A 17105-nucleotide genomic window follows, 5' to 3' on the forward strand; every position below is an offset into this window, starting at 1 on the left:
CTCAAGCCTGCTCCGCCATTCCATAAGATCATGGCTGATCTGATCTTGGCCTCAGCTCCACTTCCCTGCCCGCTCCCCATAACCCTCGACTCCCTTACCATTCAAAAATCTGTCTAGCTCCACCTTAAATATATTCAATAACCCATCCTCCACAGCTTTCTGGGGAAGAGAATTCCAAAGATTCACAACCCTCTGAAAGAAGAAATTCCTCCTCATTCCTGTTTTAAATGGGTGCCCCTTTATTCTGAAATTATGCCTCCTAGTTCTAGATTTCCCCACGAGGGGAAACATCCTCTCTGCATCTACCCTGTCAAGCCCCTTCAGAATCTTATATGTTTCAATAAGATCCCCTCTCATTCTTCTAAACTCCATGAGTATAGGCCCAACCTGCTCAACCTTTCCTCATAAGACAACCCCTTCATCTCCAAATCAACCTCGTGAACCTTCTCTGAACTGCCTCCAATGCAAGTATATCCTTCCTTAAATAAGGAGCCCAAAACTGTACGCAGTACTCCAGGTGTGGTCTCACCAACGCCTTGTACAGTTGTAACAGGACTTCCCTACTTTTATACTCCATTCCCTTTGCAATAAAGGCCAACACTCCATTTGCCTTCCTAATTACTTGCTGTACCTGCATGCTAACTTTTAGTGATTCATGTACAAGGACCCCCCGATCCCTCTGTACCTCAGCATTTTGTAATCTCGTTCCATTTAAAAAATAATTTGCTTTTTTATTTTTCCTACCAAAGTGGATAACCTTGCATTTTTCCACATTATACTCCGTCTGCCAGATTTTTGCCCACTCACTTAGCCAATCTATATCCCTTTGGAGATTCGTTGCATCCTCCACACAATTTCCTTTCCCACCTATCTTTGTAGCATCAGCAAATTTGGCTACATTACACTCGGTCCCTTCATCCAAGTCATTAATATAGATTGTAAATAGTTGAGGCCCCAGCACTGATCCTTGCGGCACCCCACTAGTTACAGTTTGCCAACCTGAAAATGACCCATTTATCCTGACTCTCTGTTTTCTGTTAGTTAGCCAATCCTCTATCCATTCTAATATATTACCCCCAACCTGTGAGCTCTTATCTTGTGCAGTAACCTTTTATGTGGCACCTTATCGAATGCCTTCTGAAAATCCAAATGCACATCTACTGGTTCCCCTTTATCCACCCTGCTTGTTACATCCTCAAAGAATTCCAGCAAATTTGTCAAACATGATTTCCCTTTCATAAAACCATGCTGACTCTGCTTGACTATATTATGATTTTCTAAATGTCCTGCTGCCACTTCCTTAATGATGGACTCCAGCATTTTCCCAATGACAGATGTTAGGCTAACTGATCTATAGTTGCCTGCTTTCTGTCTCCCTCCTTTCTTAAATAGGGGCATTACATTTGCGGTTTTCCAGTCCACTGGGACCTCTCCAGAATCCCAGGAATTTTGGTAGATTATTTCTGCAGCCACCTCTTTTAAGACCCTAGGATGCAGGCCATCTGGTCCAGGGGACTTGTCCACCTTTAGTCCCATTTGTTTGCCTAGTACTTTTTCTCCAGTGATAGTGATTGTTTTAAGTTCCTCCCCACCCCCCACCCCAATAGCCCCTTGATTATCCACCGTGAAGACGAATACAAAATATTTATTCAAAGTCTCCGCCATTTCCCTGTTTCTCATTATTAATTCCCCAGACTCATCCTCTAGAGGACCAACGTTTACTTTAGCTACTCTCTTCCTTTTTATATACCTGTAGAAGCTCTTACGGTCTGTCAGCACCAACAACAACATCAACCTTCTCCGCAATCACCTGATACTGCACAGGTCAGAGGGCATCAGCACCTGAGCACATTGCTGCCCAGGAGGCCAGGGATGGCCTCATCATTGCCAGATTTAGTTAACTTTATGCTGTACACTCATATGGCTGCCACTTGATGCGCCAGGTTGGCACCACCCCACACCAACACCATAAAGCATCCCTACAATGCCCAAGCCATTCCTTTTACACTCACCACCATTGCGAGGGGGTACCGTTATGACTCAACATTCACTGGAACTCACTAAGACTCTTCCAAAGATACACACAAATCTGTCCAAGAACGCAAAGTGTTGAAAATAAAAGGTATCAATGTTTGACACCACATTAACAGAAATCTTACATAAACATTGCATAAAACACCCACGTGACTACCTTTGTGTGTTAGTTGGTATGATTGCACTAAGATGAGTGTGAGTATGAGTGGTGGCTAGTGAGGTGGGGATGTGAAAATGTAGATCGAGAGGGATGGGTGGATTTGCAAGGTACATTGGTATGAGTAAGGATGTGCAGGAGTAGGGTTGGGAAGGCAGAGTGATGGGGATGTGATGAGAGGCACAGCAGGATGCAGTTGAGTGTGGCTTTGTACTAACGTTTCCTGATCTAATGAGATAATTGAAATGTTTGCGGCACTGCACCCAGGTCCTCCTGACCACATCCCTGCTTGTGACCTCCTCTGCAATCTGCAACCAGGCTGTCTTGGTCTCCTGGGGAGGTCTCTTCCGCCCATCAGAAGGGAAGAGGGCCTCCCTGCGTGCTCTGGAGGGAGTCATCGAAGGACCTGGGTGCAACCCTCTGCCTCTGTGCAGTAATTGTCAGTGTTTGCAGCACTCCAATGCTGTAGTGCACTGACAGCACTATTTTAGATAAAACTTCAAATGTAATGTGGCCATGGTCCCTTTAAGGATCCCGGCCAAAAACATCACCAGACCCGCTCCATCTCATTGGGCAGGCTTAAAAGGCCCCATTAAGGTAAGTTAATTTTCAACAGCAGGATGGAGCCAGCAGCGGGGTCGCGACCCACCACAGACACCACCAGCACTGGACCCATCCAGGTGGGTAAAATTCCAGCCTAAATCTTTTATATTAGATTTAATAACGATTTATCGATCAATGTTTTTTATAGGGTGATCCAGGTCCTCCTGGTCCCATTGGCCCTGTAGGTGAAACTGGAATAGGAATTCCTGGTCCCAAGGTAAGAGCTACTTAAATTGTTTAGAATATTGCAAATGAGAAGAAATCTCATGGTTTTCTGTTTTCTATAGGGGACTAATAGTTAATAGCTGCACAAGTAGCCCTTCACACTTCACTGTGGTTAAGGGGGTCACTAACTCTGAATCTGACAATATGTCACCTTATATGTAGTATATGCAGACTTCAGAGCCATGGGAGCCAGATCTCATGGATACTTGCAGCATGAAAAGAAGGATGTTTAGCAACATTACACTTGGGTGCAGGCACTGAGGTCAGTCTCCAAGGATGTACAACAACTGACAGCTGTGTCTCTAGAATCTACTGTTCTCATTTGCAGCAACATCATGGGAGCTTTTTCTTCATTGCTGGCATCAATGGAACGCATGGCTCCTTCATTGGAATCAGCAATAGACCCCACCATGGAAACAGCCAGGGACCAGTCAGTGACTCCACCCCACAGAAGCACAGACTGGGGCTCTGATGACAGGAGGGGAAGAGAACAGACAGTACCCTAGGTTCTGGATCCAAGCAGCTATCTTTCAGCTTTCATGATCTGATAGCTATCATTAGATCAGCCTTGGTGATAATTGCACAGGTCCCTCATGTTGCTTGAAATGAGCCTGTGGCATAAAAATTGAATGTGGTTGTCCCTTTCATTGCCACGGGGCGAGCTGCCCAAGTAGATGATTCTGGCTGCAAGTCGTTATGTAGTAACTGACACAGTTACCCTTTTGTCTCTTTGGTTCCACATGTACGCTGATGACATCCAGCTCTACCTCACCACCACCTCTCTCAACCCTTCCACAGTTTCTGATTTGTCAGACTGCTTGTATGACTGGATGAGCAGAAACTTCCTCCAGCTAAATATTGGTAAGACTGAAGCCATTGTCTTCAGTCCCCACCACATACTCCATTCCCTAGCCACCGACTCCAACCCTCTTCCTGGCAACTGCCTGAGGCTGAGCCAGACCGTTCGCAACCTTGGTGTCGTATTTGACCCCGAGATGAGCTTCTGTCCACCAATGTTTTTGGGTGCTGCCCGTTCACAGTTTCGCACCTGCCTTTGTAGAATTTTTACCTATGATTAGTCCCCATCCTTAGGAGACTAGTAGAGGACACTAAGAATATCCCAACACTGGACAAACAGGGGGCTATAGGGGGGGAGGAGCTACACACAATCAAAATCACTAAGGAAGTGGTACTCGGTAAAATAATGGGACTCAAGGCGGATAAATCACCTGGACCTGATGGCTTACATCCTAGGGTCTTGAGGGAAGTGGCGGTAGGGATTGTGGATGCATTGGTAATAATTTTCCAAAACTCCCTGAACTCGGCAAAGGTCCCGGCAGACTGGAAAACTGCTAATGTAACACCCTTATTTAAAAAGGGCAGTAGACAGAAGGCTGGAAACTATAGACCGGTTAGCCTAACATCTGTGGTAGGTAAAATTTTGGAGTCCATTATTAAGGAGACAGTAACAGGACATTTGGATAATCATAATTTAATAGGACAAAGTCAGCATGGTTTTATGAAGGGGAAGTCATGTTTGACAAATTTGCTGGAGTTCTTTGAGGAAGTAACATATAGGGTGGATAAAGGGGAACCAGTGGACGTAGTGTATTTAGACTTCCAAAAGGCATTTGACAAGGTGCCACACAAAAGATTATTGCTTAAGATAAAAAATCACGGGATTGGGGGTAATATTCTGGCATGGGTAGAGGATTGGTTATCTAACAGAAGGCAGAGAGTTGGGATAAATGGTTCATTCTCAGACTGGCAATCAGTAACTAGTGGTGTTCCGCAGGGGTCAGTGCTGGGTCCCCAACTCTTTACAATCTATATTAACGATTTGGAGGAGGGGACCGAGTGTAACATATCAAAGTTTGCAGATGATACTAAGATGGGAGGGAAAGTAGTGAGTGAGGAGGACATAAAAAACCTGCAAGGGGACATAGACAGGCTAAGTAAGTGGGCAGAGATTTGGCAGATGGAATACAATACTGGAAAGTGTGAGGTTATGCACTTTGGCAGGAAAAATCGTAGAGCAAGTTATTATCTTAATGGCAAGAAACTGGAAAGTACTGAAGTACAAAGGGATCTGGGGGTCCTGGTACACGAAACTCAAAAGGTTAGTATGCAGGTGCAGCAAGTGATTAAGAAGGCCAATGGAATGTTGGCTTTCATTGCTAGGGGGATAGAATATAAAAATAGGGAGGTATTGCTTCAGTTGTACAAGGTATTGGTGAGACCGCACCTGGAATACTGCATACAGTTTTGGTGTCCATACTTAAGAAAAGACATACTTGCTCTCGAGTCAGTACAAAGAAGGTTCACTCGGTTAATCCCGGGGATGAGGGGATGGACATATGAGGAGAGGTTGAGTAGATTGGGACTCTACTCATTGGAGTTCAGAAGAATGAGAGGCGATCTTATTGAAACACATAAGATTGTGAAGGGGTTGGATCGGGTGGATGCGGGGAGGATGTTCCCGATGATGGGTGAAACTAGAACTAGGGGGCATAGTCTTAGAATAAGGGGTTGCTCTTTCAAAACTGAGATGAGGAGGAACTACTTCACTCAGAGGGTGGTAGGTCCATGGAATATGCTGCCCCAAAAAACTGTAGAAGCTACATCATTACATAAATTTAAAACAGAAATAGACAGTTTCCTAGAAGTAAAGGGAATTAAGGGTTACGGGGAGCGGGCAGGAATTTGGACATGAGTCTAGGTTCGGATCGGACATGACCCTGTGGGTAGCGGAGCGGGCCCAGGGGCCGTGTAGCCTGATCCTGCTCCTATTTCATGTGTCTAATTCTGTTAGATTCAGGAGATGGTTCTGTGATAGTAGATTGGCGGTTAGGATCAGATCAGCCATGATCTTATTGAATGGCGGAGCAGGCTCGAGGGGCCGGTTGGCCTACTCCTGCTCCTATTTCTTATGTTCTTATGTAGACTGAATAGGGTGAATAGAATCCATGTTGGGGCAAATTGAATGTGGCCTATAGAAGGAACAGGTGTATGGGGTTTTCTCATTCTACTTTTAATTTTCTTCTTATGCTTGGATTATAAAAGACCATTAGCTTAGAATAATAAAGCTTGGTTTATTTTACAACAAAAATTTGTGCAATCTATTGCCATCTAGTATGTGAAGTAATTTCTCTATATTTTTGACATTGAATGTTAGGGTGATCGTGGCTCCTCAGGGCCATCAGGGCCATTCGGACAAAAAGGAGACGGCTATCCAGGACCACCTGTAAGTATCTGTGCATTGAAACATAAGGTTGTAAAATTAAGTTTTGGTTCAGGCACATCTTTGCCATTTTTCATAACAATTTCTTTTAATATTATGGCAGTTTTATGTCAGAATGGATGAATAATGTACTATACCCGTTACCTAAAAACTTCTTATAATAATTGCGTAAAAATAAATGATTACTGAATTGTGACTTACTGAATTACTGAATAAATATGATGGAATTTCTTAAACTTGCAAAGCAAAGGTTAACCACATTTAAACATTTACATCATAATTACTTCAAAAACAGAAAAACAAATTCCACTCTGCATACTGCTTTAAAAAGCCTACTTTTGTAAGCAAGGCCAGTTGAAAAGTTTCTTATTTATCTTCTCTTACTCGATCAGAAAATCACTTTGGTGGGTATCTGGCGGAGTTATAAATTCTTAATGAAAATATAATGGCTATTGGTGGAGAAAACCTAAATATATTTTATGTTCTAATTAAAAGGGATTGCCGGGCCTTCCAGGCCCTTCAGGTGAACATGGGCCTGTAGGAATTGGGTTCCCAGGACCTAAGGTACGTAAAGCTACTTGTTTATTTATTATTGGAAAGAATTTATAGTAATCTGGGATGTTATGATTAAGGTTATCCACCAGGTGGTGCTGTAGCCAATGCTGCTGCTAAGGTCAGAGGTTTGCTTCCTGTTAAGGTCAGAGGTTTGCTTCCTGTCAAGGTCAGCAAAGGTGGAATGCTAGGATGCAGGCATGATGTTTGTTACTCTGTTTGTTTAATAAAATACTCGTACTAGTTCCAAGATATCGCCTCTTCGAGCTCTTGTTCCACTAAATGGATTTATCACATTTGGCGACGAGGTAAAAAGGACCCTGGATAAAGAAGAGAAGTCTGCCAGGACTTTTAAACAACAAAATCATGAGCTGAAGTTAGCTACCAGTTGGAAGAGAGCATGGCTGCCATGGTAGGAACAGTTTCCGCTTTTGATAGTCAAGCACAAACCTGGGAGGAATACTGTGAAGTGCTGGGTTATTTTTTCGAAGCAAATAAAATAAATGATGCCGGAAAAAGGAAAGCCATTCTGCTTAGTTCAGTGGGAAGCCAGACCTACAGTTTGATGAGGAATCTGCTCAGTCCTGAAAAGCCTGGAGACAAATCATTTGTTGAATTAGTGGCTTTGATAAAAGAATATTTCAACCCTAAGCCTAGTGAGATTGTACAGCGGTTCAAGTTTAATTCAAGGAACAGGAAAGAGGAAGAGAGCGTAATGGACTATGTAGCGGTGTTGCGTAAATTAGCACAAGATTGCAATTATGGGAACAACCTGAAGGAAATGCTGCTAGATAGGCTAGTTTGCGGAATTATGGACGACCGAATGCAGCGTAGATTATTATCCGAGACTGGGCTTATTATGAAAAAGCATTGGAACTTGCTCAAGCCATAGAGACAGCAAACCGAAATGTAAAAGAAATACAGGGTTCAGACAGGGCTAATGCTATGCAAGTTGCAGGTCAGGTTGTTGTGCACAAGTTGAACATGCATCAGAAACCACAACGTGAGCATGTGAAGGCATGTTATAGATGCAAGGGCGATCACCTGGCGAGTGAATGCCGGTTTCTGGAGGAAAAGTGCTACAAGTGTGGGAAACACGGACACATAAAACGAGCTTGCAGGGTGAAATCACCTGTGGAGGAATCCAAACCAAAAGGGGAGGACAGCAAAACCAAGAGAGAGAAGTGAAAAAACATGGAGCACACCACATCAGCGGGGAAGCTGAGGAAGAAGAGGACATGTTCATAATGTATAACATGTTAGAGAACATTCCAAAAGTGGCAACTGACAGTAAATGACTCTAAGGTGAACTTTGAAGTGGATACAGGGTGCGGCATGACCATAATGAACAAGGCAGAGTACTCAAAATTGTGGAACCGTGCAAAAGTTCCAGAGTTAAAGCCTTGCTCCCTGCATCTTAAAACATATACAGGTGAACGAGTAGCGACATTAGGTACAGCTAATTTAACTGTGCAGCACAGGGACACAGTGGAACAGCTACCTGTAGTTATAGTATCGGATACCGGACCAAACCGGTTAGGTCGGGGCTGGATAAAAGAACTTAAATTAGACTGGGAAGCAGTAAATCAAATAGATGCAGGCAAACAGTTGGCTTTGCAAGAAGTGTTGAGTGAACATGAGAATGTGTTCAAGGAGGAACTTGGCACATTTAATGGCCCCCCAGCTAAGATTTATGTAGACAAGGAGGCACCGCCAAGGTTTTTTAAACAATGACCTGTGCCTTATGCCATGAAGCCAAAGGTAGAGGCTGAGCTTGACCGTCTATTGAGAGAGAACATACTGGAGCCAGTGAAATGTTCGGAATGGGCAGCTCCCATAGTACCTGTTTTGAAACTGGACAATTCGGTAAGACTCTGTGGAGATTATAAATTGACAGTCAATCGGGTGTCCAAACTAGAGCAGTATCTGATTCCCAAAACAGAGGATCTCTTTGCAAACTTGGCTGGAGGAAAGAAATTCACAACGTTGGATATGAGTCATGCCTACTTGCAGATTACACTGGATGATGAATCAAAGAAGTATGTCACCATAAATACACACAAGGGCTTGTTTACATATAACCGCTTACCGTTTGGTGTCTCATCTAGTCCAGCTATCTTCCAGAGGACAATCGAAGGTGTACTGCAAGGGATTCCACATGTTTCCATCTATCTGGATGACATTCTGGTGACGGGAAGAACCGACCAGGAGCATCTGAGCACTCTGAAAGACGTACTACAGAGATTGGAGAGGGCAGGGTTCCGGCTCAAGAGGAGTAAGTGCACTTTCCTGGGGAATGAGGCAGTGTTCCTGGGACACAGAGTGGACGCCACCGGGCTCCATCCACTCAAGGAGAAGGTACAAGCACTGCAGGATGCCCCTGCTCCTACAAATGTGGCTGAGTTAAAAGCTTACCTGGGACTATCATAAACCTCTTCTCTCTCTTTTCAATGAAATGAAAGCAGTTCCACAGATGGTGTCACCCCGGACCCAGAGGTGGGCAGTGACGTTGAGGGCATCCGAGTATATCATCGTCTACAAGGCGGGCAAGTACCATGGGAACGCAGATGCCTTGAGCCGTCTTCCACTACCAGGCACACCTATCCGTGCAGCTCCAGAGGACAGAGTTTTGATGTTGGAGGACACTGACATGGCACTTGTGACTGCAGAGCAAGTAAGAACATGGACAGGTAAAGATCCAGTACTGTCCAGAGTTCGAGAATATGTGGTGAGGGGATGGCCACAGCATCCGGAAGGGGCTGACTTCACACCCTACAGTGTCAGGAAAACAGAGCTGAGTGTGCAGGATGGTTGCATGTTGTGGGGAGCACGAGTGATTATTCCACAGCCAGCACGACAGTCTATCCTAGAGCAACTACATCAGTGTCATCCTGGGGTCTCACGTATGAAAGCCTTGGCTAGGAGTTACTTGTGGTGGCCAAAGCTAGATGAGGAGATAGAAAATCTAGTCAAGACGTGTAACACTTGTCAGGAACACCGGAAGGCACCAGCAGCGGCTCCTCTCCACCCCTGGGAGCGGCCGGATAAACCATGGAGAAGATTGCACTTAGATTATGCGGGTCCATTCATGGGGAAGATGTTCCTCATAATCATTGATGCACATTCCAAATGGATGGATGTTTATCCTGTAAATTCTGCTTCCGCCACTACTACTATAGACTGCCTGCGTCGGAGCTTCAGTAATCAAGGGCTACCGGAGATCGTGGTGAGTGACAATGCCACTTGTTTTGTGAGTACAGAGACAAAAGAGTTCTTGAGAAAAAATGGCATAGTGCAGGTGACCTCAGCTCCATATCATCCGTCCTCGAATGGACTTGCGGAGAGAGCCATACAAACATTTAAAGAGATGATGAAAAAAAGTGCAGAAGGGAGTTTAGCAGCCAAAGTGTCACGGGTTCTGTTCAGCTACAGAGTAACACCTCAATCCACCACAGGACTCTCTCCTGCTGAGATGTTATTAGGTCGTAGACTACGCTCCACTCTTGACCTTGTCCACCCAGACCTAAAAAGGAAAATGGAAAACAGACAAAACAAACAAAAAGAGAACCATGACAAAAGAACAAAGAGCCTAAGTTTTGGAGAAGGACATGCAGGCCTTACCAGGAATTTCAGTTATGGACCAAAGTGGATTCCTGGCTTCATAGACTCAATGACAGGTCCAGTATCATACAAGGTCATGTTAGGAGATGGTAGAGTAGTACGCAGACATGCAGATCAGATACATCCCAGACAAGGGGAAATTGAAATGAAGGTTCCAGATGCAATGACTGAAGACAGGGTTGCCCCCAGTTATCAAAGTGCATCTGTGGTGCCACCCCCAGGGACAGAGACAATTCCACAGGAATCTAGTCGTCAAGAGGAAACCATCATTGCAGAGTCAGATACTCTGAGCACTGCTCAGGGGCAGCTGGTGGCTTCACCACAAACAAGCAGGGACTTTGCTGTTAGACGTTCACAAAGGCCTCGCAAGCCACCAGAGAGATTGATACTGAACTGTTAGATTCGTCAAGTATGGAACATGATGAATGGAGACTCGTTATGTGACACTCAGGAATGGTTGTCTGTTAAGAAATTCATACTGAAATCTTAAGGGGGGAGGGATATAGTAATCTGGGATGTTATGATTAAGGTTATCCACCAGGTGGTGCTGTAGCCAATGCTGCTGCTAAGGTCAGAGGTTTGCTTCCTGTTAAGGTCAGAGGTTTGCTTCCTGTCAAGGTCAGCAAAGGTGGAATGCCAGGATGCAGGCATGATGTTTGTTACTCTGTTTGTTTAATAAAATACTCGTACTAGTTCCAAGATATCGCCTCTTCGAGTTTTTGTTCCACTACATGGATTTATCACAGAATTTATTTTAGAATTTTTCTGACAAATTATACAAATCTAACTAGCTACATGTAGTAACAGAGGCATTCTCCTAATTAAAAGTTCTAATTCTTTGTTTTGCCACTAAAGCTGCGTGACCATTCAAAATATGACTAACCAAAGTAGGTAAGTATCTGTGCATTGAAACTTAAGGTTGTAAAATTAAGTTTTGGTTCAGGCACATCGACAAAAAAAATCTTAAATATTGAAATGAAAACACTGGGACTTAAATTAAAGTGATTTTTGTTTTATGTGGTGTGCACCTTGCCCTCCTGTGACCAATCATGACATAATGTCAAGGAGAGTGGAAATAAAATTTCTCTCTTTTTATTCCCCGAGTACGATCACACCTTGTAAATTTTGTTTCGGACTAAAATGACGATGGAAAAAACATTATTGGTCGATTTTAATCCACCCTGCCTGGCAGGAAGAGGCAAAGGGAGAGCCTTTAAAATACCTAACGGTCCCATTCCTGCTGTAATTCCGCTGGCCACCACTTTAACTGGTCACTGCAGTTAGCTCGCTGAGGCAGCCGCCAGAAGCAGATGGGAGCCTCGTAAATTTATGCAAATCCGGGTCCCATTACATCAATGGGACCCACATTGCATTTTAACCCAAGCTCAAGCAGGGAAGCCACAGGTGAAGGCAGGTCGGCAGCCATTGGGAAGCCGTCCAAGGTAAGTGGAAAACTTTCCTTTACATAGAAGATAGGAGCAGGAGTAGGCCATTCGGCCCCTCGAGCCTGCTCCGCCATTCAATGCGATCATGGCTGATCATCCAAATTCAGTACCCGGTCCCTGCTTTCTCCCCATACCCCTTGATCCCTTTAGCCTTAAGAAATATATCCAACTCCTTCTTGAATATATTGAATGAATTGGCCTCTACTGCCTTCTGTGGTAGAGAATTCCACAGGTTCACCACTCTCTGGGTGAAGAAATTCCTCCTCATTTCTGTCCTAAATGGCCTACCCCTTATCCTTAGACTGTGACCCCTGGTTCTGGACTCCCCGACCATCGGGAACATCCTTCCTGCATCTAGTCTGTCCAGTCCTGTCAGAATTTTATAAGTTTCAATGAGATCTCCTCTCATTCTTCTAAACTCCAGCGAGTACAAGCCCAATCGACCCAATCTCTCCTCATACGTCATTCCTGCCATCTCAGGTATCAGCCTGGTGAACCTTTGCTGAACTCCTTCCATGGCAAGAACATCCTTCCTCAGATAAGGCGACCAAAACTGCACACAATACTCAAGATGTGGTCTCACCAAGGCCCTGGATAACTGCAGCAAGACATCCTTGTTCCTGTACTCAAACCCTCTCGCTACGAAGGCCAACATACCATTTGCCTTCTTAACCGCCTGCTGCACCTGCATGCTTACCTTCAGTGACTGGTGCACAATGACACCAAGGTCTCATTGCACTTCCCCTTCTCCCAATCTATTGCCATTCAGATAATAATCTGCCTTCCTGTTTTTGCCACCAAAGTGGATAACCTCACATTTATCCTCGTTATATTGCATCTGCCATGCTTTTGCCCAATCACCCAACCTGTCCAAATCATACTGGAGTTTCTCGGCATCCTCCTCACAGCACACACGCCCACCCAGCTTTGTGTCGTCTGCAAATTTGGAGATACTACATCTAGTTCCCTTTTCTAGATCATTAATATATATTGTGAATAGCTGGGGTCCTAGGATCGATCCCTGCGGTACCCCACTAGTCACTGCCTGCCACTCAGAAAAAGACCCGTTTATTCCAACTCTGCTTTCTGTCTGCCAACCAGTTCTTTATCCAAGTCAGTACCTTGCCCCCAATCCCATGTGCCTTAACTTTGCACGCTAATCTCTTATGCGGGACCTTATCGAAAGCCTTCTGAAAGTCCAAATACACCACATCCACTGGTTCTCCCTTATCTATTTTACCAGTTACATCCTCAAAAAATTCCAGTAGATTAGTCAAGCACGATTTACCTTTTGTAAATCCATGTTGACTTTGTCCGATCCTGTCACTGTTTTCCAAGTGCTCTGCTATTACATCTTTTATAATGGACTCTAGCATTTTCCCCACTACCGATGTCAGGCTTACCGGTCTGTAATTCCCCGTTTTCTCTCTAGCACTTTTTTTGAATAGTGGGGTAACATTAGCTACCCTCCAATCCATGGGTACTGTTCCAGATTCCATCGAATGTTGGAAGATGATCAGCAATGCATCTACTATTTCTAGGGCCACTTCCTTAAATACCCTAGGATGTAGATTATCAGGCCTTGGGGATTTATCGGCCTTCAATCCCATCAATTTCCCTAACACCATTTCCCTACAAATACTGATTTCTTTCAGTTCCTCCCTTTCATCAGACCCTATGTTCCCCGACATCTCTGGGAGGTTATTTGTGTCCTCCTTTGTGAAGACAGAACCAATATATGTATTTAATTGGTCAACCATGTCTTTGTTCCCCATTATAAATTCCCCTGATTCTGACTGCAAGGGACCTACGCTTGACTTCACCAATCTTTTTCTCTTCACATATCTATAAAAGCTTTTACAATCAGTTTTTATGTTCGCTGCAAGCTTACTCTCATATTCTATTTTCCCTTTCTTAATTAATCCCTTTGTCCTCCTTTGTTGAATTCTAAACTGCTCCCAATCCTCAGGTTTACTGCTTTTTCTGGCCAATTTATATGTCCTCTCCTTGGATCTTATGCTATCCCTAATTTCCTTTGTAGGGCCAGGAGGTGCCAAAGTGCTTCTTCAGGCCCCACAAAGAAAGTTGCAGCCTCCTCTGCCCCAGACCAGCCTATTGCTGGCTTTCTCCGCACTGCTGGTAACACCACCACTGAAAACCAGTATTAGGCTAAACAGATTGGCAGGATCAGAAGGGATGATCACCCTCGTAAGAAAACCAGTTTCTGGCCTTGTGAATGAATTTCTTAAATTTCCAGTGCAAAAGTTAACCACATTTATATCATAATTACAAAATAGTTTACATTTATTCGTAATAATTATTATGAGCATTCCACATTCATTCTGCTGTATTTTTTAAGTAAAAAACAGAGTTTGGAATTAAGAATTCTCACTGATAAATCTTATGTTTTAGGGAGATCCAGGAGCAAGAGGGCCAAGTGGTATAGCTGGACCTCCAGGAGAAGGACTTCAAGGTCAGAAGGTACCGTAAGTTGTGTTTACATTCTATCTTTTATTTCCTCATTAAAGTCCCTTGCTAGGAAATTAGAGCAGACATGACTATGAACTTCTCAGTGACAGTAGTCAGCAAAGCTACTCAATGATTAATTAACAGGAGCTGCACTTAATGCAGGACAAGAAGACAATGTAAAGCTTTAGGGGGGAAAATTCGGTTGCTTTGCGCCTCCCGTTAGCGCCCTAAGCACTAACGGGGCACAAAGTAACTAGCGCCCAGGCGCGGTGCCGCCAACGCCTCCTGCGAAATTCAGCGGGAGGTTGGCAGCGGTAACTGTTAGCAGCGCTGCGCCGCCGGCGATGCCGTCACTATGTCCAACTGGGTCAGGGGGGCCTACCTGTGGCCGGGGCGGCGCTAATTATAGGCGAGGTGCTGGGCAGCCATTTTTGTTGCTGCCCCCATTGCCGTCCCCGGCCTCCTCAGCAGCCCCCCCCCCCCCCGCGGGGTGCCGGCTGCGCTCCGTGAGCCCAGCACTCCTCTTGAGTGCCGGGCTCTTTTGCCGACACTCCGATCCCTGGTGGCCCAGCTGGGCCCCAGGTCGGGCTGCGCTAGGCCCCTCCCCTTTAAGAAGGGGAGGAAAGCCTGCAGTACTGAGGCACTTAGTGCCACGATATTCCATCGCAGCGCCCCAAGAGGGAGGCGAGGTGCTTCCAGTAGCGCCCCGCTTCCCTCTTGGGGTGCTAATGATGAATTTCGGCTGCGGGGGTGCTAATTTTTTCAGGGCGCTAAAAGTAGCACCCCGGCGAAGTTAGCGCCCCAAAGGGGGCGCGACTCAATTTTTTCCCCTTTTGCTTTCATTTTATTTTTGTGGTTTTCCCTTTTGTTTAGCTCTTCCTCTCATTCCCCCCACCCCCCCACTCCCAACATGGCCTCATCTGGCCAACACTAAGGACAGTTCAGTCCAGCTTGTGGACATGTGCTTCTTCAATGGCTCAGTGAGCTTATCCAGTGAACAATGGAGCCATACAGAATAGAATGGTCCCAGCATCGATCTGTGATCTCAACTAAACCAGATAGGGGTCTATCAACAAAATAAATTTGAGAAGAAAGGCACCAACAGGAAGGAAATATCTGAGTAAATAAACAAATCATACAAATACAATTGCAGTTGAACATGTGTGAATCGATTATACAGCAAATATTAGTTATTCTTATGTGAAACAGATTTATTTGAGTCTTCCCTTACAATTTAGGGAATAGCAGGGAAACAAGGCCCACCTGGTCCTCAAGGTCCTCCAGGTGAAGGCATTCAGGGACCTAAGGTATGTAGAATAAACAATGTAAACAAAATTAAATGTCTTGTAACAAATTTATGATTTTATAATGGATTATAATACATTGTAATTTATCTTTAAAAGTAAAATGATGATGATGTTAATGTTATATCATTGTTGAATACTGAAATGAAACTAACATTATTACCTAACAGGGTGACCAAGGTGTTCAAGGATTGCCAGGACCTCGTGGACCACCAGGAGAAGGGCTTATGGGACCTAAGGTATGCGGACAATTTCGGGCTTTATGTTAAATTCCTATTGTTCAATGGGCTACAATTGCCACCTACCTACTGGCAAGCAAAGCCCTGCCCTTCCAACACCCTTCCACTACCCCAATGCAGGTTGGAGTCACTGCTACCTCCGAGGTGATGCATACCCGCCACGGTGGTGCAGTACAGCCTCTCCCACAGCAAACCTGTGAGTGAAACATACTCCAGTCAGACTGAGTGATATACAGACACCACCTGGAACTCGGGAAGTACGAGACAGCTGGAGAATTTTCCCGGAAAACCACAGGACCCAGATATTGCCTCAGAGAAGGGAAGCTCTGCTTCTTCCTCTACCAGTCACTTCAGAAGCAATCAAATGAAAGCCAAACATGCTCATCCTCGAGGAGCAAGGTATTACAATGCCAGATTAGGGACCTCACTCTGCAGTAGAGCAGGTTGATATTAACCAACACCAGGTGGTAGTTCAAGAACAGCAGGAGCACAACACAAAGTTGAGGAAAGGCATTGAAATGTTAAAGTGGTCAATCCTGGTGTGACTTCGCCACCTTGCTTCCATGGTGTTACACGTGTAGATTGTCCAGGTGGCATCATGGCCCTTTGGGAGATTTGCCAGATAAAAGTGCCGGTCCAGGTGCATAAACCTCAGTCTGGACATGGCCAATTGCTCAGAACTGAGGGCCAACATCATACAGGTCTTTAAAATAATGAAAAGTAGAAATAAGGTTGTAGTATCAAGTTATTTTACTTAGACAATAAACATAAGATCAGAAGACATGAATAAAAAATTTACAAGTTTAGAAATTAGAAAGAAGTTTCTTTCTCGTTATTGGATACGTGGAACAGACTAAAGTAATTGGGTCAGGGTCACTTGGCACATTTAAAAGAGAGCTGAATCAATAGATGTTGAGAAGGGGAATTAAGGGTTATAGAATTGCACAGGTTGATTTTTTTTCAGGGAAGGTAGGGGATTAAACACCTTCCCTAAAATAGGGAATCAACGGGTGATGATTGATTAGGGGAGGCAACTCTGGTTCGCTAATCTCACATGAACTCTGGTTGGAGTTGGCTTGGTGAGACAAATAGCCTTTTCTCACTCCAGACATTTTATATTCTTATGAAAAAGAACTTCCCTAGAAATTTAGATCTTTCAGCTATTTCTAATAATATAACATCTAACTTAAATAAAAAAAGACACTTAAATTTAGC

At 44.4% G+C, this 17105-nt stretch overlaps 1 protein-coding gene across 1 annotated transcript in view; it reads left to right on the forward strand.

The window, feature by feature from the left end:
* Positions 1-17105, forward strand: part of col28a2a (collagen, type XXVIII, alpha 2a) — a 177599-nt gene that overhangs the window by 124565 nt on the left and 35929 nt on the right. Inside the window, exons 22-27 of the mRNA XM_085986214.1 lie at positions 2943-3011; positions 6195-6263; positions 6756-6824; positions 14291-14359; positions 15586-15654; positions 15822-15890. Coding sequence (XP_085842340.1) covers positions 2943-3011; positions 6195-6263; positions 6756-6824; positions 14291-14359; positions 15586-15654; positions 15822-15890 — 414 coding nt within the window. The remainder of the gene's footprint in view (positions 1-2942; positions 3012-6194; positions 6264-6755; positions 6825-14290; positions 14360-15585; positions 15655-15821; positions 15891-17105) is intronic.

This window comes from Somniosus microcephalus, chromosome 4 (genome assembly GCF_052327205.1).
Source record: "Somniosus microcephalus isolate GS21.2 chromosome 4, FLI_Smic_1.0, whole genome shotgun sequence".
NCBI lineage: Eukaryota > Metazoa > Chordata > Chondrichthyes > Squaliformes > Somniosidae > Somniosus > Somniosus microcephalus.